General features: G+C 39.9%; 1 protein-coding gene across 4 annotated transcripts; it reads left to right on the top strand.

Annotated features, from left to right (window-relative positions):
• Positions 1-607: 607 nt before the first annotated feature.
• On the top strand, positions 608-25,041 carry kcnn2 (potassium calcium-activated channel subfamily N member 2). 4 transcript variants are annotated; one of them, XM_035994046.1, is made up of 9 exons: positions 608-1,570; positions 1,971-2,063; positions 13,152-13,570; positions 13,840-13,981; positions 14,141-14,251; positions 14,345-14,472; positions 16,460-16,468; positions 19,467-19,536; positions 23,038-25,041. In XM_035994046.1, exons 1-9 carry the CDS (start codon positions 797-799, stop codon positions 23,311-23,313), a joined length of 2,022 nt encoding a protein of 673 aa, XP_035849939.1. In that variant the 5' UTR covers positions 608-796; the 3' UTR covers positions 23,314-25,041. The 4 variants fall into 4 exon arrangements, 3 of the variants coding, with proteins under 3 accessions (XP_035849939.1, XP_031133973.1, XP_031133972.1); XM_031278112.2 differs by having other exon boundaries at positions 797-1,570; positions 1,968-2,063; XR_004895576.1 differs by lacking the exons at positions 19,467-19,536; positions 23,038-25,041 and adding an exon at positions 16,682-18,637 and having other exon boundaries at positions 1,968-2,063; positions 16,460-16,647.
• The last annotated feature ends 176 nt before the right edge of the window (positions 25,042-25,217 follow it).

Below are 25,217 nucleotides of genomic sequence, written 5' to 3'. Positions count from 1 at the left end.
ACGTGTGGATGATTGGGTTTTACCCTTTGCTTTATGCCTCCACGGCTGCTCAATCTCAGGCAGTTGGCTGTATTTCCTAAGGGTGATATAACTCTTCTACTCCATTAATAACGCAGCCACCAGCGGTCACATCAATCTGTGGCTGGAGACACGAGCCCTGGCCATATATGCTACAGACCTGCACGATCACATGGTCAGCAGCCAATGAGCTGAATGAAATCAGCATCGTGTAAATCTGCGGTGACAGCGAGCTACGTGTTTTTCCTATGAAGTCAATAAATGGGAAATAATTTGGAATTTATGAATAGGTCTGGCTGAGCGGTGCAAAAGCCAAATTACATCTGTGTGAATGGCAGTATATATAATGCAGATGTGTGTTCATGAAGTGACATTTAACAACAGTTAAAATGAGAAAATACACCTTTTATAGGCGTTATTCTACACTTTTGAAAATATCTATTTTCACTGGCTGCAGTTTCAGAAAGAAGTTACGTGTTTTTATTAAAAGTTTAGAGCTTTGTAAAGGTGTAATAGATCTCCAAAAATAACATAATAATAATAGTTTCTGTTGATCCTGATGAAATAAGGCTGGACTTCACATCTCATGGTTGCAACCTTTTCATGACGTCGATACAGTTGTTTTGGTCCCCCCTACCCAATCGGAGGCTCCGCTCACATTCTACCGGAGCCGAAATGGGTCTATTCATGCAGCGGCTCTGTCCTCCCGTAAGTACCATAACGCCCTTCGTCGGGTGCTCTATGGTACCCGACTGCTGCTTTAAACGGCAGCACTGAGATGGAAACCCCATTGCAGCTGCAGAACGATTTCTTTCCAGAGCAGCAATTCCAGCACTGTAAGTACCAGCACTACTGCGGGCGGGAGGATCGGATCGGCAAGCAGCACGACCAATGCTGCACCTGCAATAACTGCACCTGTGATGCGAGAAAAAGCCTCGTCTTTCGCGGGACGTCGCCGACCACTGTGGGAACTTTAAGGACACCTTCGGAAACGTCTTCGAGACAAGGTTGTCAGTACAGCGTCTGCGAGTTTACACCCTCTAGTCATGGTAGTTCATCCAGGCATCATCATCCTCACAATCAGCAGCAGCAGCATTGTCGCGATCGGCAGCGGGGCAGCCTGGGCAGCAGCCACAAAGACAGTAACTCCTACAATGAAATAGCCATGAGCAGCTGCAGATACAACGGCGGCGTAATGCGGCCGCTGAGCAACTTGAGCTCGTCCCGCAGAAACATACACGAGTTTGATTCCGAGTCCCAGCCTTTGCAGCCCATCTCAGCCGCAGATGCGTCTGACACTTTAGTATCCAAGGCGGAGAATAATTCCACCACACTGATGCCTTACGCATCGGGAGACGGAGGGGGAGGCTGCGGCCACAGCGGCGGTAAATTGGGGAAAAAGAAGAACCAGAACATTGGGGAAAAGCTCGGGCACAGGAGGGCCTTGTTTGAGAAAAGGAAGCGGCTCAGCGACTATGCTTTAATCTTTGGGATGTTTGGGATCGTTGTTATGGTTATAGAGACTGAACTCTCATGGGGAGCCTATGGAAAGGTACGTATTTACACATATGCCAGAGTTAATTTAGTAGCATGGGACTGACGGAGCAGGTAAATAGAAAAATAAAAACTTGTGCCCAAAGTGTTATATAAAAAGCAGCCACTTTATATAAGAAGTCTGGGCTCACTGCAAAGTGTCCCATGTAGTCACATTGTCACATGCAGGCCAAAAGGCCCACTGCTGACCAACTGCTGTTCAATTGTACAAACAGATATCACATGTCAGAATTTGTTGCAGTACACTTTAAGAAGCTGAATTATTACTTAGCCTACATTTGTTTTTTTTCCAGATTTGTGTCATACATGTAACTAAGGCTGGTTTACCATAATAAGAATGTGCTTTTATGTCATGATGTGTGTTGTTTGGCTTTAGTGTTGTTGCTCTTTTCCAGGAGTCCCTGTATTCATTAGCTCTAAAATGCCTGATAAGCCTTTCTACAATCATTCTCCTGGGACTGATTATCATATACCATGCAAGAGAGATACAGGTAATGTTGTAACACTTTTCTTATTCTTTAACTGTTGGTGTTGAAGGGTCAGCAGTTTGCTTTAACAATAAATGTCTCTCCACATTTAGTCAATTTAATTTGAAATGAATAGGTCTTTACACCTTTTATAGTAGGCTATGACACAAATAGGTTTGGTAGTCAGTAGGTTATGCAGAAAATTTGTATTTGCAGGTCAGAAGGTTCTTTATTGACTTTCCAAAATCTACCAAAGTAAATAACTTCTTGTGAAAGAAAGTGCAGTGTTACATTTCAGTTTCTGTGCAGTGTGGGACTGTGTAATTACTCAATGAAATCATATTAATTTTTATATATAGTAGTATATTATTCTTTATTGCAAAGTTAACACGTCTAATGTGTGTTCCATGACTCCATGTTTACAAAGCTACACAGCCCTGTGATCGCATAGATAACAGTAGAGGTGTTTGGACTGTCGAGTGTAGCAACATTAACAGTTCATTATATATTTTGATTAGATTTAGGAAGTCCTCACAGGGCTCAGTGGATGAATATAGATTGTCAGCCTCCCCTGAGATGTTTCAACACAGTTTTATGACCTTGCCTCGAAGCATTGTTGCATTACTTACAGTTCTTCCTGCGCTTCAGCACTTGTGTGTCTTTGTTGAATGGCCACAGAATGAATGGTGCCCCTTTCTGCGTGATGGATGTATGTTGCCAGAAAGCTTTAATGTATAAGATACTTTTTTTTCTTTTTTTTTTTATTAAATCAACTTAAAAAAGGAAAACATCACTTGAAAAGAAACACAACTGCAAGCATTTTCTCAAATCTTGAATGACACCATGTTTAATCATGTTAATGGACGAAAGCTGGCAATGGTGATTTAACAAAACAAACAAAAAATGCCTTCAGCTGAATTGTATGAGCTGATACAGCTGTTTTAATCAGTTTATATTCACAATGTAAAATATGATTTAGTAGAACAGAAAAATATTACATTTAGTTCTTATTGTTGGCACTAAAAGTTGCATTTGCTACAGTATATTCATCAGCCTTTTTGTTATATTTAGTGCTTACAAGTCCCAGGGGAGTATCAGTCATAGAAATAGCCCAACAGTAAAACGTGTTGCCCCCTTCAGATGTCTCATTGTAAACCTTTCTTTATGGGGGATGATAGAAGACACAGACATCATTACCATATTTCAATGCAAAGCAGAAGTGTTTCCATTGCCCCAGCAGACAGTTCCCAGTAGCTGTTTATAAATTAGAAAGCATGCTGTAAGTTTGTATGACAGTATCATATTCATTCTTCCCTCCCTTGGCCTCTGCACCTTTTACTTAATCCTGTGTAAATTATTCAATTCCTAAACTGAGCTTTTAACCTCTTGCTTGAGCAAACCTTTCTTGATGTTAAATAATGTAACTATTTAGTTGTGACTAATATCTTGCAAAGGTGCACTTTTTTATCACAGCAGGTTTCCATTTTGGGAGTTTTATAACAGATCGTGTTGAATTGGTAGTCATGTCTCAGTCTGTTCACCATAAACCAGTAAAACGTTAAAGTACTGGATTGTGCCACATACTTTTGGTCACTGGTTCTCATATATTCTCACTGTTGTGATGCTGCAACACATCTCTATTGACAAATATGGTAATGATAGCAGTTTTAAATAGCTTGAAGCCTCGGTTTTACACATCCAAAATGTCTGTAGTCTTTCCTTCAGTACAGGCAAGATGAAATGTTAATTTTAGCTCTAAAACTAGCTTTTCTTTCCATTCCTTTAATTGTCAGTAGCTCCACACTTACCCCAAAGTAAGGCTGTTTCAAACCTCTTTGATCCAGACTCCTTTTGACAGTCACGTCAATATCCAAAACATTTTTCACCCCAGATAGCTCTCTCTCTACATAATAAAGACGTTTCCTCTTTTGCTGACCTAGAAAACTTTATTTAGGCGATTGTTTGCCCCAGAGTTGATTACTGCAATACACTTTTCACCACATATCCCCTCTCCACAATGATTTATATGCAATTTATTCAAACGTAGAAGCCTGAACACTTAAATGAATCAGGAAACATTGTCACTTCACTGCAGTGTTACTCACAACCTGCTGTACAAGTTGATTATAAGGTCTGTCCTCTAATTCATCAAGTCCCCTTTGGAATAAACTATCAGCCAGTTCCTGGAAACTGACTGTCTTACTATTTAAATCCAGTTCATAGTGTTTATGCTTCAACTTCCACACCAGCTGCTCCTTTGCTTCTCTGCCTGAGGGGCTTTGTGCCTGTTGTTGCTAGTCTGTCATAACTTGGTTCTTGCAGACTGACATATGTACTTGTATACACACATGCACACACACACACACACACACACACACACACACACGCAAACACGTACACGCATACACAGAGAAATTAGTTCTAAATCTATCTTAATGTAATGACACACTTGCTCTGAAGTGTGTGTGTGTGTGTGTGTGTGTGTGTGTGTGTGTGTGTGTGTGTGTGTGTGTGTGTGTGTATGTGTGTGTGTGTGTGTGTGTGTGTGTGTGTGTGTGTGTTTCCTTTTCCTTTTCTCTGTGCTTCATTCATTTGCATCTGATAAAAATGTGATTTGACTTCATATGTGTTCAATTTAATTGTTTTACTGTAGCTCTATTTTTATTATTAGACCCTGCCCTGCCGGGTTAAAAGCCATGTCTTTCAAACGTAGCCCTGCACCTAGTCCTGCCCCTGGTTTGTACCCAACACTTACTTTAACAGTAAAAGAGTAGTCCACTGATTTAGCACTGTCAGACTCAAGATGGACAAAATAATGATTGAACGAATCAGAGATATTGCCCTTTTATTCTACACATTATCTTTCCTTGTCAAAACCTGGCGCCAACATTACCCACAATGCAACTTCACTGCCAACATACTGTATATTCAGGTGCGTTGTGCCAGCTAATGTAGCCTCAGCCAGCTAGCCTCATGCAGAGATGAGAAGCGGCCTGCAGAGGTCTGGTAATCTCACTCCTTTGTAACTCCACACCACCAGATTTGTTTCATTTTCAAACTTGTAGTCTTCAGATCCAACCGACACTGACTCAAGTGACATCACAAAATTGATTGAGTTCCCTTTTGACACTCGATCCCAGCTTTTACATGTCAAAGTCAATTTACTAGTCATTGGAAGTGCAGCTAGCAAATACGTTGCATAATGTCTGTGGCTCTGGATAAGCTTTGAAAAGTCTGATAAAATGATATCAAAATTATAACAAAGTATATCAGCTTGGGTTTAGAGACTGCAGACTTTTAAATCATAACTTTCTGACATAGGATTTCGCTTAACCAAACCCTGACTAATTGACTCCATATGTGGTATTATCACCATCATAATGTATCTACAGTTGATGTCCCTGGCATGCCCTGGTTTATGACTACCACTTTATTTTTGTTATGACTCTACATGAGCCCAAAATTCTTTGTGATATTGGTAGAGTGCTTTTATTAAGTGCACTTTTCCATGTGGGGAATGTGGCTCCTACAGTGAAATGGATTATGCATGCACACCCATGTGTACTCACAGATGCCTGTCAGATGTAGAAACATAAGTCAGGATGATGAATTTTTTCCCCACCACCACGCCCCTTAAAACTGATTTACTTCTCAGACTCTGTAAAGACTGTGCCCTCTCATTTTATGGGGTATAACAACAGGATGTGTTTCCTCCTCAGAGTGACTGAAAACTCAAAAGGTCAGGTCAGACAGGGTAGATGTTGGATACCAGCTGTCATTTAAATTGTTTAGGGATACATCTGCTGTGCTGTCATGGCAGTGATGGGTGACCTACTGAGCAGTAACAAAAAGAAACTGTCTATCTGTCCATGTTTTGCTAAATATGCTGAGACTTGTCCCACCCACTACAATTAGGATATGTGTAATAACGTTTAATTCTTCTTTGTACGTATTTATGTTGTTCAGTATCTTTTTATACTTCATACTTCAATTGTTATCGGCCTGATTCAGTCCCAATTATGTCTTTTGGTAACAGCTGGCAATCCGAACACGATTTAGTTGAGTTTGCTGCGGTGGCAGGCAGCGACTTACTGTACAGTACGAGTGGAAATTGAGAGGTTAGAGTCTGTAGCTGCTTCATGACTTTGATTTGTCATTGTCAAAGTCTGATATGAGCTACGAGCTTGGAGCAGCTTCCTGCTCTTGCTGTTAAGATGGTTGATGAGCTCACCTTATTCCCAAGCAGACAGAAACTGACATTTTGAAAGTTTTCTCTTCTTCTCACAACAAAGGCTGGTTGCCGAGGGGCATTTGTGTTAAGGCCATTGCTGTGTCGCTGTGCCTTGTGATGACAGTTCTGCTGAGTTTTCTTAAACTAATGCAAAATGCTTTGGGTTTCAGCTGTTCTGTCTTTGATGTGTACTTTTGTGATAAAACATGGCGCTGATGTTTCACAGTTGCACAGTATTACATTTCAATCAGGAGAGACTTCGTTGCAGATATGCAAACATTTATTACTAACAATTAACCAAACAAGTACAAACAAATATTTGGAGATTAGACTCCATTGTAAAAGGGGATCTATACAATTAATGTTTAGGAAAACCAAACACATCCCCCAATGGAATCTAGACACTGGTGGTGGTGGTGAGAAAATCCGAGATATAAAATGGGCCGTCAGCCGGGAGAAGACCAATACACCGTCAACAATGCCTGGAGGTAGAAGGGGAGGAGGCGGGTCGCACTCTCGTCTGAAAATACAACTGACAGAAACGGGAGAGAGAAGATATTTAAAACAAGGTAGTCATGCTGTGATTGGATAGAACATACGTGCCCGATTCTAATTGGTATACAGAACCAAAACACCCACTGCCCAGCTGATCAGTTAAAGAGAATAGAGACAACGTATTAGAAGTCTACCTGACAGAATTTACGCTGAGCTACATTTTACAACTTGCAGAAAAAAATAAAATAACAACACATCCCCGAAGCTTGCCAAAGTCAAACTTGGCAGTGCTTGTCAGACCGCCCTTGGGTCATGTGTATGTGTCAGAGATATGGTGTAACTGCAGGAGACACTCTGCATTTCTCACAGTGAAATCTGTCCTCTACCTGTGACTCCAGACTGGAGTCATATAACCACCGCTGGCTCGTGACCTTAATGTTTTCACTGAACACACAGGCTTTCAAGGGCAGACACACTCAGCCTCCTCAAATTCTTCTTGATTGCATTTACTAAATTGTGCTCTGTGGGACTTTAAACATGCAGATGATTTTAGGTTATTAATGTGTTAGCCGCAGCAGCAAAACTTTTAAGAAGGAAAGATTTATACGAGCTTTTACTTTGGCTCAGAGAGGCTTTACTTTGCTTTGAATAGGAGAATGGTTATGCAAATGTAAGACTTAATTTCAGAAACAAAAGCAAACTGAATCAGCAACAGCTTCAGATTTACTCAGCAAAGTGGCCTCTTAGTGGCTCACTTTGATAGCATAAATAAAGCATTGCATTAATGTCTAATCGAGCAGAACCTCTCAACCTAATTCACTAATGAGATTGAGCGTTTTCATTCTCAGTGACAAGATATATGTTCCCATCTCCACATTACACAGATTAAATATTGAGCCGGACTCCATTAGTTATATTGAGCATCGTGAAACCAGTAACCAACCCAGCTTAGCATTGCAGGTGAGCTCTTCTGAGACTGCACAGTGTAGACGCAAGACAGTTGCAGGCAGATAATGATCTCAGGACATATTCAGCTGTATTGTCTCTGAACCTGACATGAATGAATCTTCCACATGATGAGCAAGGGGCATGCACTCTTAATGATTAGACTTATTTTGTGTCCATCAAAAAACAAGCTGAGAGAAGCCAGAGACTGCTGGATTTGTCCTCAAATTGTCCTCATGGTCACTGTATCAGCTGTTTGTTCTCTGAGATGCGTTGCACAATGCAGGGGCTTAACGTGTATGCTCTTGTACTTTATTTTTACTGTGAGGATACCAGTTTTTGGAAAGTGAAGACATTTTCGCCAGGGTTAGAATTAGGTTTAGAATAAGGTTTGGATACACACATACTCACATGTACAGAGGTACAAACGTGTGTTTGTGTGTGACTTCAAATGACTTAACAGTTAAGGGCCAGTTAACCCAAATTACCATAAGAAAACATATTGTGTTTCCCTGTATTCCTCATTTTTCTTATAAGGCATCTGGCTGTGCAGATAGTAGTTTTGATTTGATTTGCCCAGGTTTGGAGTTATAAATCTCTGTCTCAGTTCGCTGGATTTTATGAGGAACATTGTTTCTGGAAAGAAATGTTGCTGTTGAATTTTTAGCCATGGCTCTGTGGATAGCAATGCCAGTCAGTAGGTCCACCACTTTGATCCAGACAACTTGTGGGAATTATTGGAATTGTTGGGTCTTTGTAAATTATAGAGTGTGGTCTAGACCTACTCTATCTGTAAAGTGTCTCGAGATAACTCTTGTTATGATTTGATACTATAAATAAAATTGAATTGAATTTAATTGAACTGTTAGATGGATTTCCATGAAACTTTGTGCAGACATTCTCATTCTCCAGAGGGTGACGCCTGTTGTCTTTGGTGATCCTCTGACTTTTCCTTTAGGGCCGCCATGAGGTTGACATATATGGTTTTGAGTGAAATGTCTCAACAACTATTAGATGAATTGCTATGAATTTTGGTACAGGCATTCATGTCCCCCTCAGGATGAATCATAATAATGTTGGTTATCCCTTAACTTTTAATATGGTATCATTATCATGTGAAAATTTAAATGTGTCCAATAGCTTGGTTTATGATCAAATACCTGTAAAACAGAATGACATTCCCATCAGCCTAAGCTGTACTTTGTGTTTTGTGCTAACTAGCCAATGTTAGCATGCTAACACACTAAACTAGGATGTTGAACATGGAATATATTATACCTGCTACATACCAGCATGTAAGCTTTGTCGTGAGCATGTTGGCATGTTGAGCTATCACAATACATGGGCAAATGAAACAGATCTGCATGCCAGGATATCACTAGTTTTAAGTGAGAAAAAAAAGTGTTTTTCTTTTGCCATTTGGGTTAAACGACCCTTAAAGTAACCAAATCAGCTTACAAAGTCTGCAAATTTTCATTTAGTATGTTTGTAAGGTTCAGCTTGAAATTGACGTTCCTCTTTGTTGATGCAGTTTATATGAGTTTGACCATTTCCTGAGACCATTTCCCCCTCGAGAGGTGTGTTTGATCACGTCCTTACGCCTCCTCTGTATACATGATTGTGTGATTTATATTGTATACAGTACAAATATGAAATAAACCAAACATTTACTTGACCAACACAAATTAGATTAATTTGGCCTCTTTGAGCCTCTATTAGTTGTGTCATAATGCTTTAAAAAAAAAAACTCACAGTTCATAGTGCTGTTTGCCAGACAGCAGTCCAGACTGTCGACTTCTTTGCTTTCATTCTTTAAAGACTTGTTTTTAACTGTGGTTAAGTTAGTTCAAATTTAAAATCCTTTTACTTGCTGCGTTTAAATTATTTGCCAGCCTCCTGTAACTAATTTAAAAGTGTCCTGTTTCATCAACTCTATTTTAGGCCTGACTCTCAGTGTCTATCATATTTACATGATTTAAAACACACAGTTTAAGGTTTTTACACTGCAGATGTAAAACTGTTGGTTCTGCTGCTAGCATGGAATATTTGATGCTCTAAGGTTAAGGGCCCTTGAGTATTGTATTACAGGTCGTCCATTACCATAATTGCTTTTACCCACCAAGTAGGCTTTCCTTATGCAACCTGCGTTTAAATGTTTAATTACATTGTTTTGAGGTAACAAACTTTGTAACTGTATTTGACAGGACAGGTTTGTTGTTTAAAATTTAAAATAAAACGCTGCTTGTGCTGTGTGTAAACAATAGATTTAGCTGCTTTTAGAGCCCTAATTCTGTAAGTAAGAAACTGTAGCAGAGTGGAGACACAGCTTGTGTTTCCGTGTCTACATTACAGTCACTTGGAAAGCCGAACACGACGAGCTGTGGTTAGAGTTACACACTTCTCTGACAGATGTCAGTGTGTTAAAGGAGCTCGGTGTCGCTCATTTGATATGAACAACTGCCTCTGAAAATTTAATTTATGTGTTTTCTGTGTTTGGGGAAAACTTTGATTCTAGCCTTTAAATAAATATAAATGAGCTGCAGAAGCTTTGTGGGTCAGTCATACTGCTTGTTCGGGGACATGTATAAGCTGTAGCTTGTTCTGTTTTTGTTGTAATGTGCCAGCTTGTTGACAGTTGATGTTTCTTGCACAGTGGCTGTTGGACATATAATTGGCTCAGTAGCTATAATAAGCATACAGTGTTTGCTGTTGTGGGTTCAGTGAAGGTTGTGTGTTAAAGCGAAGTGGGCTGCTGTAGTATCAGTGTGCATTCATGTATGTCTGTGAGAAAAGTGTCAGTACACGGTGTTATTGATTTCTTCTATGTGCTTTCTTTGTCCTTGAACATGTTGAATGGGCTTTCATTTCAATGTGAGAAATATGACTACTTCAGCAATTCAATTTTATGTAGCATATCACTGGTAAATGTACAATCTAGGTCACTGATCCCATTAGCCCTCCATGATTGGGACAGTTTTTTTTACTTCTATATTGAGAAATTCCAAATTAAACCAAATGGAGAGTAATTGGCAAGATGCCAAGTCGTGAAGTGTGTGTTAGATATTATTGACATTTGATTTGGACCCTCCCTTTAACACAGAGAAAATTGCAACACCCACACTCCTTAATTTCTCAACTTAACTCTGATTTTAAGCGTAATATGTTACTGGTATAAAAATGTTTTGTAATGTATAAAAACGAATGCATGTTAGGAGTGGAATTAGCATTTGGTTGTGCTAAAAATGCAATATGTCATAGTTTCATTCTGATACATTTAACTTTACCTTAATTCTGTTATAATGCAGATAAAAGTGAAGGCAAATGTTGGCTTGTGAAAAACTGCACCCTCTTTAGGGAGAATATGTTCAATCCCTATTAACTATAAAGGTGAAAACATATATTCATGCCACCAGAACCTAGGAGGAAATAGCCCTGATATGGAGACATGATGGTTGTCCTCTGCATATGGCAAAACGTAGGCTAACTTTACAATCCATGGCGTGCACAAAAGGCATGTTTTTGACATAACTTTTTTGATGTATCTATTCAAGCTTGTTTTACAGTAAATGCTGCAAGAAAATGATGAAATTGAATATAAACCAGGGCCATGAAAGCATTGGGAAAAAAAATTACCAACCTCTTTTCAGCAAAAAGAAATAAATACATGGCCCTCCCCCTTTTCTGACCCCTAATCATTTTTGTACAGCCCCTAAACTTAAAATACAGTATGTTCTTCTTTATTCGTCTTCAAGGGTAATGCCGGCAGGTATTAGTGGATTTGAAAAAAAACTTTGCTGATAATCCAAACTGCACACGTTGAATATTAAAGATGAGCTGAGCTGAAAGATAAACTGACCTGTACACAATCCTGTTCTCAGAGATGCTAAACTGTAAGCAAAAACATTATATGTGCTTATTTTCATTTTAAATCCATATTAGCATATTAAGGAGGTGTCCAACAAAATGTAATCTTGTGCAGTTTTTCTTTTCTCTCCTTAAGAGAGGCTTCTGCTCTTCTGGCTCTCAGCTGCCAGGAAACCCCGCTTGTATTTGCTGACAGCAACATTTTGTGAAATATCTACTGCTAGTTGTGACGGCCTGTATGCAGGCAGAGAACCTTGAGGTGATTGAGTGGATAGAGCAGGAGCAGCTGTGGAGGAATATCAGTGTTGTGGGTCAAAACGAGGAATTATTTGACAAATGTAGGGGAAGCTAATACAGTTTGGTAGTATTCAATCTGCAACCCACACCAGTAAATATACAACTCAGAAAGAGAAGTGAGATTAAGAGAGCGTGCATCTATGACCAGGGATCACTGTGTGAGCTGGTGATGGCTGTCATGGGCTCTGCCATTAGTTCAGGGTGAATACACCCGGCAGTGAATCTTCTGGCCGAAGATAACTGTAGATTGGATTGAAAGTGATGAGGAGAAGGAAGGGGATGAACAAGAGGAGGGAATAACAGCAGCAGAGATGCCCATGTGAGGAAGCTGCTGGACAGGGTGGAGAAGAGTGATGATGGGGGTTGAAATCCACTCACACTGAAGTCCCCAGTGGAAAGGCCTACCTTCTGTTCGGGGTGGCCAGGCGATCAAAAGATAATGCTAATGTGAAGGCGGCAGATGTTCTTATCAGTGTAACGCTTTAAAGTTGAAAATGCATGCTGCTAATGTAACTTATTCATGGAGTCTGAAAGCAGAGAGAGAAACAGAGTTATTTGTGGAGTAGTGAAGACAAACCTGTGGAAACAGACTATTTGGCCTATCTTAATACAAATTACATACTTTACATGAATTCTTGCCATTTGTTGTAGAATTTTAGATCCCAGAGCCCAAGGTGATGTTTTCAAGTGTCTTGTTTTGTTCAACTAAAAGTCAAATACCCAAGGATATTCAGTTTACAGTGAATAAGCCTACGTGTATGACAAAGAAAAGCTTGACTCATTGTTTTAGCTTTAATTTCGGTTTCTTTCTACCTTCCAGACAGCCGTTCTAGTCAATCCATTTCACTTAAATATAAAAATGAAGCTTGAAAACCTTTGAATCTTGAGATTCGCAGGGATTGTCTTACCATACAGAAATTAATAGAAACAAATAGCTCCCTGCAAGGCAGGACAAAACGCATGAAAACATATAAAGCATCATGTAATTCTTTGGAAAATGTATTCAGAAAAACAGATACATGATATTTCAGTGTTGCAACCTTCATCAGATACCCTTGTACATATCTGAAGAGTGTAGCGTTCTCCCCTTTTATTTCCTCCTCCAAATGTTGTTTTGAGCACTGAGGTCTTAAAAAATGTGACTAAGAAAAGGTGATTGAATGACTAAAGGCTATTTGTGACTTATTGTTTAATAGGGTTTAATGATTTCCTGTAGCTAGCTGTGTCACCTTGATGAAAATGTTACCCTGCATTAGACTCACCATGCCCTTTCCTTACAGTTATTTATGGTGGACAACGCAGCTGATGACTGGAGGATAGCCATGACATATGAGCGCATCTTCTTCATCTGCCTGGAAATCCTGGTGTGCGCCATCCACCCCATCCCAGGAAATTACACCTTCACCTGGACAGCACGCCTGGCCTACTCGTATGTGCCATCCAAGACGGATGCGGACGTGGACATAATTCTGTCCATCCCCATGTTCCTGCGGCTGTACCTCATCGCTCGTGTCATGCTGCTGCACAGCAAACTTTTCACGGACGCCTCGTCCCGCAGCATCGGTGCACTCAACAAGATTAACTTTAACACACGCTTTGTGATGAAGACCCTCATGACCATCTGTCCCGGCACTGTGCTGCTGGTCTTCACCATCTCACTGTGGATCATCGCCGCATGGACTGTGAGAGCTTGCGAGAGGTGCCTGGATCAGTTTCTCACACTATGCAGCACTGCTCAGCATGAAACATAGATAAGGCATAAAAATAGATAATGTACACACTTCTTAGCTCACGCTATGTCTGAGCATCAAGATAGAAAGATTTACAAGAAAAGATTAAAGCCCTGCAGTATCCTAACAACACATTTAATCTTAGTACTACAATGGATTTTTGTTTTTTTCAAATGAGAATTAGTCAGAAGGTGAAGCTGGAGGTTGGTCAACCTATTGCATTTATTATTTATTACAGGTACCATGACAACCAGGACACAACCAGCAACTTTCTAGGAGCCATGTGGTTGATCTCAATCACATTTCTTACCATTGGATATGGGGATATGGTCCCAAACACATACTGTGGGAAAGGAGTCTGCCTCCTGACTGGCATTATGGTGAGAAAAGCAGAGCAGTTTATTTTTGTTTTTTTTTGCCAATCAATATTTCTGATATTGACAGAAAGCCTTTATCAAAGCCATTATTTTTGTAAAAGTAACTAATATGCTACTATCCACATTATATATTTGTGCCTGTCCTTTCTTGTTATTTCACAGGGCGCTGGCTGCACTGCCTTGGTGGTGGCTGTGGTGGCAAAGAAACTGGAGTTAACCAAAGCTGAAAAACATGTCCACAATTTTATGATGGACACCCAGCTAACAAAAAGAGTAAGTGAAAGCTCCGCATTCTGTTATTTTGACATTACAGATATTTTACATTTCTGCATTCTTGACCCAAATGTTTCCTTTTTTGCACTTTAGGTGAAAAACACAGCTGCGAATGTTCTCAGGGAGACGTGGCTCATCTATAAGAACACCAAACTGGTGAGGAAGATGGACCACGCCAGAGTCAGGAAACACCAGAGGAAATTTCTCCAAGCCATTCACCAGTAGGTACCCCAGTCTTAACCCCTGACCTCGCCACTCATGTCAGCCTAATGCCCTTTATCACTTGATTTACCGATGCAACACCAACCTGAAATCTGACTTGTTTGACACCTGTAGCAAAATATATGTGCTCATATTATTGAAGGATCTTGTACTTGTTTCACCTGACTTGACTAACTTTACATTTGCAGATGTGATAATAAGTTGGCCTTTTGATTCTGCATCATAAAGAGTGGTAAAATGTGCAAGAGAACTACATTCACTGATACACTAGAGGCTCTTGTTATCCATTTATTTAAAAGTACAGTAAAAAAAAGCGAGTGTCTGTGAAATATAAAAGCAACATATTTTACGTGAAAAAATTGCATTTTTCTCTGAATGAGCTGTGGAAAACTTCCACTAAGTGTGTGGATATATTATTGAAATAGTCCTCAGTTTTACAGAATTATTCCTGAAACTAATTTTCCCTTGAAATATTCTTGAGTTACAGAATTCACAGCAGTATGATATTAATCTCTCTCCCCCTCTCACTTTTAGTTGTCACATTGACTCTTGTGTGTTTCTTTCGCTGTAAATCAGATGTCAGGCTGACCTCGGGGCTGACACATGTGGGTTTTTACTTTTCTAGCGGCTGGTCAGACACTTACCTGTCAGCTAGTCTTTTACTGGGTCCCCAAGGACCCCCCGATGTGCTAGCTAAGTCCAAAACAGTATTGATTTTAGCCTCACCTCACTCTTGTTTTTCTTTTACAAGCACATCCAGTCTGTGGCTTCTTTTAAATAACTGGCAACTAGGTGTGCAGTGGTTTGTTATTATGTAGCTTTGCTCAAGTAAAATGCCCCCTCTTTGTATGATTGTTTGCTTTCTGTGGTTTTATGTATGCATATGGGTCTTTGTGGCGTGCAACTTTAATTTGCTCATTAATCTTTTGAACCTACTGTACATTTATGTTTCAAAAACATTAGGATCTTTAATTACAAGATAGAGAGATAGAGAAATACACAAACTGTCTGCTGCTGCTGCTGCTGCTGCCTCTGCTGCAACCCGCATCCAGATTTGTGCCGTTTAATCGCATTTTGTCATGGTTGCTTTGTCGAGTCATTAGGTCCTTGCTGTCGTATTCAGCCGATTTGCAGCAGTGATGACAGCGTCTCATGTCCCCCTCCTGTTCTCTAGGACAGCCTAATAATGGAAATCCCTCTGAGCTACTTAATCTATAGAGAAGCAGATTTGGTGGGAAAAAAGTCACGTCTAGTTCTTTAAGTAAGGATAACTACTCAAAATGTTGTCAACATTTTTCCGCCACACCTTTATCTATCTGTTTTGTACACAAGGTAGTGTGTTCACAGGCTTTATCTTGGAGAGTTTTAAGTATTGCCTGTAGGTGAGATTAATATAGGACAGGAAGTGGCCTGACAGTGAGCAGATCGCTCAAGTGAAGAGCTTGGAAAAGGGCCACAGCCATCCTTGACCTGTCATGAGGCGATAGCAGACATCAAATCGGATATCATTGTGCCTGTTTCCTCTGGTCAAAGCTGCAAGTGTGAAAAACGTGAAAAACGTGTGAAAAACGTTCACAGAAGTCATCATCAATCGCTGTAAACGATGCAGAGTTAAACAGTTGTGAAATGTGGCCCTAGACGCTTTGAGGCACTCTGTGTTGGTGAATGTTTACAGGAAGTTTGTTTTGATTCACTGTATTTCTGATAACCAGGACCAGTGTGGAAAAAAGGGATTAGATTTAGAGAGCAAGCAGAGCTGCAGCTACCAGAACAGTCCAAACACAGAGAGATAACTTGCTAGAAATAAGTCAAGAAAAATTGTCGCTGCTGTTCAGAGGTGAGGTGACAGCGTAGAAATGAGGGTTCCAGCATCCAGACTTGAGCAAAGAGATTTTGCCGTCTGAATATGTTTATCTGATGTTGTAATAATTCATTTGTCTACTTCATGTTTCCTTTTTTCCTGTTTGTGTCAACACAATGCAATAGAGCTCGAAAGTAAGTCTTCGCCTCACCTGTAGATACAGACCTGTTGTGTGCATGCTAACGAGAGCTTGTCCTTGAACCCAATAATGTGACTAAAAAATTACACTCCCTCATTTGATAAGTGAAATTCATGCCACAAAAAATGTCGTAGCTTGCAACAATTGAATCGTTTCACATGACACAATCATAATGTTGCAAGATTATTCCATTTAAGCTGCTACAAAGGTTTTTGTGAGATGTCTGTTCAACTGAGTAACATGTCAATTTGATAAAATACACATTATTCTCTTATTTTTCATTCAATCTTCAACATTTTGCAAACAAACAGCTTCAAATAATCAGCACAAACACCTTTTTTGTTTCATCATTGAGTAGAACCATGTTGCACTTTGTAAACACACCTACAGATGCATATTAAGTGAATTTCAATTATCGGTGATGGAGGGTGTTTTTCTTTCCATTTCTGCATGGATGTGATGAGAATTTAATCTTTAATCAGAAAGCCACTGATTAAACTCCAATCAACTGTGCTTTCACGTACCGAAGGATGACGACTAGAGCTCTACAGGAGACAGACCTGCAGTAGCACAAGTATATAACTCACAGTATCCCACAAGTCATGTTAATTTAGCAGTCATGCTCATACAGACCAGGGCTCAGGGTCATCTTTCGGCGTGTGGAACCATTGTTACGCCTGTTGCTACATTTGCAGCCCCATTTCCTCCATTTCTTCTGTTGGATGACACAGTAGCAAACACGCTGATCAGGTGTTATCATGGCTGGTAAACAGCATAATAACACACACATGCAGCTGTCATGCATTTCTACACTGAGAAGAATTAGCAGAGTTAGCCGTGAACACAGTTTAAACACTCCTAAGGTTATTTGGATGGTGCGGTTTATCACACCACAGGCACGATGTTGCATGCGTGCAACCAAATGTCTTCCAGTATGTTTTAGGCCATTAAGTCAAGTGTATCAGTGCTGTCAGACCATCCCCTTTGGGAACGCTGTCCCTTTCCATCTACAAGGTTGAAGTGGGACTCATAGCAAGAGGCAGGGCAGTGAGTGGTTGTTAGCTCAGCGATCAGTGGATTGGAGAAACAGGAAAGTGACCTGAGAGGAAGGTCATGGGTAAAGCCTCCGAGCAATCCCCTTTGAGCCCGAGAGGCTGTGACTGTGACCGACAGCATGAAGCTGTCAGAAGGGACAGGAAAAACACAACTGCAGAATGGTCACTCTGTCCATTACACTGAAGAGAAATTAGCATTTCTTTCCACAATGAGGTAAAGGGAGGTCATGACAAAGAAAGCAAGTCAAGATTGTAAAAAATATGGCGCAGCACTAACTGAGATTGCTTTAACTGATTTATTGGGTATTGAAAAGCTTAGCGTTGCCGTTTCCCCCTGATGAATAGCAAGCAGAGTGCCCATTGAAAAGGAGAAATACCCATGACAGGTGATTGACCGAGGGAACAGAATATAAAAGACACGACAAGTGGGCTTCCTCGTCCTGACCTCGGGCTGCCCTGTGCTTTACCCCATCTGCCAGCTATTGGTCATCCAACGGTAAAATTTGTACAGGTCTTACATCAACTAAAAATCATTTAATATTGAATATCTATCTATATCTTCCATCATTGTAGCTACCTTTGTTTTTATTTTATTTAAATGCATTATTAATAGAAGTGAAATAGTGTTCTGTCCTTGTTTTTAGAGTCTGCTCTGTATGAAGCATTTAGGTCCTCAGTTGTCAGGAAACCTTCCCTTGCCTGTAGTTTGCTTTAGTGACTCCTGTGGCACCCTCTGTTGGTCTAACCTTCACTCCACATCTGCCTGTCAAACCAGAAACAGAGAAATGATCCCGCATTGCATGAGAACAGGTGCATCTCAGCTAATTAGCAGACGCCTCCCCCCTCCTCCTCCCCTCCCCTCCCCACCGGGGCCTCTTAAATCCCTTCTCAATCTAAATTCCTGTTTGCCTTCAGTTCACACACAACCTTATAACCACCTCAAACTGAATTCATGTCTCAGTTAGTTATAGGTTGTTGTTGTTGTTATTATTTTGAAAAAATCTGAAACGTTGGCAAACTTGGCATCATGATGCTATTCTGTGTACTGTGTCCTGTTTAATTCAGCATGCGTAGGTGATTCTGGGGGGGAAAACTTTTTAATATTTTGAAACCACATATGGTCGACACTCTACAATATTGCACAGTTGCTGTTTTTGAGCGCCTTGACTAGATGAGTAAAAACATGCTAATTAAACATGAGATGTGAATTATTTAATCATGTTGTATAAAGTAGGCACGTTACTTTTTGCTGACTTAACAAGTAGGATCTTTGGCTGTTAAAAAAAGTGGACCATAAATCATGTCACTGAGGAAATGATGCTTTTTATGACTCATTAAACAAGTAATGTATTCTTTTCTATCCATGATGCAAGTTGTGAAGCAAATTGTGACGACCTTTTAAAAATGTGGCATCAGAATTTTCTCAATTCTGATGCCACATTTTTTTTAAATGTTTGTATTGGAAAGTCTCAAAAGGAAAACATATGTACAGATAGCTCTCTATGTTTACATAAAACAGTGTTTGATATCTGTGGCTTTTGAGTGACTAAATAATTCATGAACTCAAACAGAGAAAAGTTGGTTTAATCAGAAAGACCAGAACTTTAAAGACAACAGTTTTTGGTGTTTTATAATCTGACATGCCAAGTATAGTACTTGAGTGGTATGAATCCGCCTCATTCCATTATTAAGGTTGTATGTATTGGTTGAGTAGGATGTAGGGTCTAATTTTCCTCAGTGGCAGCTCTCCCACCCTCTGTGGTCTCCTTTTCACTTGCATGCAGCTCAACCAAACAGACTGACCCCTGCATTCTCTACACACATCCTGTGCATGTCCTAGGAGTGTTCTCTCCGTGTGTATGCCTTGTGTGTGCACAAATTTAATGACAAAATCCTGATAGCATAAATTTATTGGGTTCTGAATGGTCTTGTGTTCAGATTGAGAAGTGTTAAAATGGAGCAACGCAAGCTGAATGACCAAGCAAACTCACTAGTGGACCTTGCTAAGGTAAGCTAGACTAACAGTCTACTGCTGCATTGCACATTAGGACACACAACTATCCTGATAAGTTTCTTTCCTTTGTGTGATTGAATTCAGTGCATGCTAGTTCACTCGCTGAATTAGTTGTTTTCTGATAATCAAAGTCTACAGGTGTCAAATAAACAGACAGGCTGTTCACAGGGTGATTAAAAATAAATCTGTGTGATGCTTGTGGTTGTCTGCACTCACCTGACATTTGGCTTTTGGGTTTCAAATAATAACTTCATTTATTTCACTGTGTAAATTATTTTCTCCAGGACGTGTTCTCCGTAACATTACTGAATGAGAGGGAAGAGAAACCCCTTTGTGTCCGTGCTGTTTTTCCACTTTATGTATTATGTGATGTTTGTCTCCAGATACACTAAACAGAAGTTGACAAACCTTAGGGAAGTACCAGGCAGCGCGCCAGCCTGACACAGCAGAAACAGTAACCTGGGAAGGGAGACACACTGTGATCTGATGATTCAGCCAGATGTAAAGGCAGATAAAGGGAGGGGAGAAAGGCAGAGAGCTTTGACATTCAAACATACAGCACAGTCAAACTGGATTCAGGCCAGAGTGTCATGAAAGGTATTAGTTAATATTGCCCAATTGCCTCGGGCTGTAAAACGGCAGCGAGAGTTGGGATGGGACAGTGGATATAAGGTGGCTTAAAGCCAGATCCACTAAGCTGGATCTGTATTCGTTGTTATATGAGTCTGTTGCCATAAGAGGGCAGAGTAGCATCAGTCTCCTTGTGCTCTCAGTGGAAAGACGGAGCTAAATAGAGCTGAACATATCAGTGGCAGCTGCATCGCCACTGCAGTGCAATGTGAAATTCCTCAGATCCTAATGTATCCCCTTAGCTCATTATCTCCTCTACAGTCTAATGTATGTGAATGTGGTTTTGCATTTTACTGTTTGCGTGAATATTGTCGACTCTTTCCACAGCATCTTCTTTACTTTGCCATTCAGGCTGAATGATATGTCCTCAAATTGCAAAAATGCTCGCTCAAGCTGCTTTTTAAAACAATTTCTGCCACTCTCCTTCTCTTGTCCAGAAATGGGTTGATGGTGTCAATTTGTTGTTTTATTATACAGTTGAAGTGGATTCATAATAATGGCATCTATTCCTGCTCCATTGGTTTCATCCTCTATTTATGATACTTATTCCCTCATGGTTTACTCAGCCTATGTTTTTGGTTCTAGCATTTGATACCATCACTTTTTAATGTGATTTTGTTACATTTCATGATTTACAGATGACTTTCAATACATTTTTTAGTAAAAGGGCAAATTACATGTGTATAAGACAATATATCCATACATTTAAGTATTTATTTATCATTACACAAACTGTTTAAATGTTGAATTACATTTGCAAGAAATCAAGGATTAGATTAGTGTTCATGTAGTCAATGCAACACAGTGAAACCTTTGTCTCCACTGTAGTCGTCAGGTTAAGTGCTGTCAGTGCTACTTCAGTTCTCACTGATTCACACAAACAACCTATCCCATTATTCCCACCTCAAATCAGAAGAGGACAAGGTAAGTGATGGATGGCATCCCCTCCAGGCTGCCAGGGATTATCAGCCCTCCACTGAATAATACCTCAGAAGCCGCCCTCCAGCAGCATCACCACACTTCATCCGTAATGTCACATAGATTTCTTTGGTGTGTTGTTGACTATTTTTTGAAGACTGAACCTCGGGAGGTTAAAGGTCCATGAACAGATGATTGATGCATCAAAGGCAAGCATCATGCAGAACTCAGCAGGCACCTTTCCTGTCTCCTCAAGCTCATAATGTACTCTGGTCTGCATCATGAACTCTTGTAAACTGGTCATAAAATGTGCCCTTCTCAGTCTTTCACAGAAATTTGTTCTTAAGGTTGTAACTTAACCTGATGTTCCCCTGACCTTTTTTAATGTGGAATATACCTATACTTCAACCTCTGCTCCCCCAAGACTGGAGGACAATGGACTCGCTGGGAAAATTGCAGCCGACAAAATGGATAACGTAGACTCCATGATATTACCATAATAAAAGCATTTACTTTAACCTGTAAAATTTGATTTGTCAATTGGACTGGATGACCATGCTGATAGCTGATATTTCTATGGCCATCCTATTTGGATTTCTTTTTAGATGCTGAGATTATAGGATAGGTTCACATTTGTTTTTTCTATTTTGTCTTACAACAATACTCACTTGAATATATGTACATTGAAAGAATTTTTTTCCCCTTTTAAAGCAATTTCATTGTGTGATGGGGGACAAAATCCACAGTTCTCATTCAGTGCAATTCAAAGTTCAATCAAAACTAAAGCCCCTTTCACACATGCACTGCAAACCTGAAGTAATCTAGACATTACCCGGCGGAGTAATCCAGTTGGATCGGACATCACAGGTGATTACCCTGCCAGCTCCCAAGTACAAAATCGGTGTAATCTCAGATTGAGCCCAACGTGTGAGAATTCACAGCAAACGAGTGGGCGTGTTGATAAATTTTCTAACAAACATCCAAATGTGAAAAAAGAGGGGGAGTTACACAAAGAGGGCAATGACATGTCTGGGGAAACGACTTGGGAACTTCTGTCGATAAGGGCCAACGCTGAAATTGTCAGACAACTTCAAGGAACGGCAAGAGACTCAGTTGTTTAAAACCAAATTACGAACCGGCTGACGGGGTGTAATCCGCGTCATGTCCTGCCTCCTGCATGCTCTACCCTCGTTTAAACCAAACAGAGTATTTCCAGTAAGTAAGAACACGTCTGAGATTGAAAATCTCTATCTTCCGAAGTTACTCTGTTCTTTGTTCAAAATTCCCTCTGTGTTACCTTACCTCCACTGTAGCTCAGCAAGAAAATACTGTCCATTGAAGCACAAAAAGGGAACTAAAAAGACTGTAGCTTTGGAAGATACCCACTTAATTTGTCTAACTAAGGCTCATAAGCCTCGTATTGGCTTCAATCAAACTTTAAAATGGATTTGTCCCCCATCACTTACATTGAAATTGCTTTAGAGAGGGATCTCTTTGCTGCCAGTACAGAGAGAAAGAACAACTGCAACGACAATTAACGCTTTCAATGTACATAGAGCATGTGAGTATTGTTTTCAAATAGACTTGAAAAAATGTGAACCTATCCTTTAATTTGTTTCTGTCAGACAATTAACAGTTGGTTTTCAATTATTTAAAGTCTGAACAGAATGTGTTGAGAAAGTAAATCTCTTAATGTGAAGCTCACAGTCTATTTCCTTTCCTCTCTTTTTCAGAACAAACTCTTTCAACTCTATATTAACTTATTAATTAAAGTATTGAGAAAGCCCGTGTTTTTATATACATATATATGTGTGTGTGTGTGTGTGTGTGTGTGTGTGTGTGTGTGTGTGTTAATAATGGACACATACAAGTTTACCAGGTTGTCCATCAAAAATAACACCAATTTTGAAAAATCATGTTAAGTGTATTCCCTCTCCCCTCTTCCAGACTCAGAACATCATGTATGACATGATATCGGACTTAAATGAGAGAGGAGAGGACATGGAAAAGAGGATTGCCCTGCTGGAGACAAAGCTGGAGACTCTACTGACTAACTTGCAGGCTCTGCCGGGACTCATCAGCCAGGTCATCAGCCAGCAGCACAGGGACTTCCTGGAGGTGCAGCTCCAGCCTTATGACAAACACAGCACTGAGCGCTCACAGTCAGTGTCCCGACGGAGGTCGTCCTCCACAGCACCACCCACCTCCTCCGAGAGCAGCTAGAGTCTAAGGGGAATGCCTCCACTGAAGACTTTTGCCATCATATGGCCAAGTTGCATTTATCGTAAAGCCTTATGGTTTCAATAAGTATTATCCAAATTCTGATGACAGAATCCAAGATACTGAGGACAATGCATTTTAAGGGATAACTTCATGCTGTTATTTGTTTTTATTACCTCAAAAGATGATGTTATCCTTGCTCTGGTGACATGACCACAAATAATGGCGCTTTCCTCAGTAAAAGGCCTATCGATGGGGGTAGGATACGAACTCTACTCCATCTCTATGCAGAGATAGCCAGTTTTAGTTGGCAAGGTTACCATGTGTGAAACTATTGCACTAAAATAGTGCTTCTCACAGACTTTGTGCTTCCGCTGACTTGATTCAGTTGTCGTGTTCCTCAAAGCAAACTGAGAAACCACTGAGAAATCAGTCAGGAAGCATGACAGTGATATTGGGAAAAAGTGTTGTGTTTGATGGACTAGAGTGACCTGAGAGCAGACAGCAGATGAAAATCGCTCCTGCACACAGAGATAACTTAAAAAGCTTGAAATGAGGAAAAAAGCATATATCTTTTAGGTTAGAAACAGCATCAATCTATAGCGGTTTTCTTTGCAGATTGCCCCTTTAGAATTACTATTTTTGGGGCGACATTGCAAATAATTTAATCCTCTAGTCAAAATGAATGCATCAAAATCTGTACTTGCACTTACTTTTTAATCAATGCACTTCAATGCTGACTGACGTATGATATAAAGATGCGTTGCTCATTAAGAGAAGAACATTTGAGATGTTTGGGCATGGGTTTATTATTGTCAATTCTCAAGTTGTGGCTAGTGTTGATGAATCAAGTCAAAGCCCTTTTTGTTGTTTTCTTAGACCTGTAGAGGTCTACAGAAATGTAATTAGTGATCACAAACTCAGTAATTACGGCCTTGTCTTGCTGTGTCTCACCTCCTGTCCTTCCTTCCTGTGCTATTTATGCTTGCTGTCACCCAAGCTGGGCAACAACAGATGTTGAACAACAACTCGCTGAAACCGTATCTACCTTTTAAAAACAAAATGCCTATTTTTATATATTTTGATGAGGACAAGCACACCTCTTAGAACTAAACAAACAATGGGAATGTATGAAGCGACAGATTCAGCATATCTAGCATATGGTTTAGTATTTCTTGGACTGGAGTTAAGATACATAAAGTTGTCTATTAGGTTATTTCCTAAAATTGATTATAGACTAAAAATTTCTTCAGATTGCATTTATTTTTTACAGCAAAGGCTTTAGATGACACTGTTGGCTGAGCTGGAAGAACAATATTCAAGAGCAGAACTGGTAAATCTACCTACAGTGGCTGGCATTTATTAGGTGTTGAAGTTTTAATGTCAAAAATTAGATAAAAAGATATTTAAATTTGATTGAAATATCCTCCTTGGCCTTTCATACAGTCTATCTCCGTATGAACTGTGTGAAAGGCCCTGATGTGACCAATATACCCTCTAGACATTAATATTCACATATGAACATAGCATAGCATCGGTTAGAGGAGCTCATCAAACCAGCAGCACTGATCTTGTTCAACCAGCCCACCCACTAACCAATAAGTCAATCAGATGGTCAACAACATGACAGATGTTCAGTCCACAAACTTCAGCAACATAGAAACCAATGAGAGATTATATTGTATGCGACTTAAACATTAGACAATTAAACAATAAAAAAAATATACAAAATGTGACTGGCCTGCATCCTTTTTTTAATTGTGTTAGAATTTGTATTGAATAGGACAAGTTAGGTTAAGTGTCAATTATATTGACATTCAACTGTATAATTTATAACTTTTTAATTGCATTTAAATTTAATTTGGTGTGACAACCTTTCTTGGTTTTGTCACTGACTAATAACTGAA

The sequence above is a fragment of the Sander lucioperca genome, chromosome 1 (genome assembly GCF_008315115.2).
Source record: "Sander lucioperca isolate FBNREF2018 chromosome 1, SLUC_FBN_1.2, whole genome shotgun sequence".
In the NCBI taxonomy this organism is placed as follows: domain Eukaryota; kingdom Metazoa; phylum Chordata; class Actinopteri; order Perciformes; family Percidae; genus Sander; species Sander lucioperca.
The sequence above is the reverse complement of the archived record's forward strand: the minus strand, read 5'-3'. Positions and strand labels throughout refer to the sequence as shown.

Excerpts from the sequence above, each read along its gene's own strand:
- kcnn2 (XM_031278112.2), top strand. The coding sequence starts at position 797 with ATGGAAACCCCATTGCAGCTGCAGAACGATTTCTTTCCAGAGCAGCAA. Across the intron at positions 1,571-1,967 it reads CATGGGGAGCCTATGGAAAG|GAGTCCCTGTATTCATTAGC; the intron begins GTACGTATTTAC and ends GCTCTTTTCCAG. Across the intron at positions 13,982-14,140 it reads GCCTCCTGACTGGCATTATG|GGCGCTGGCTGCACTGCCTT; the intron begins GTGAGAAAAGCA and ends GTTATTTCACAG.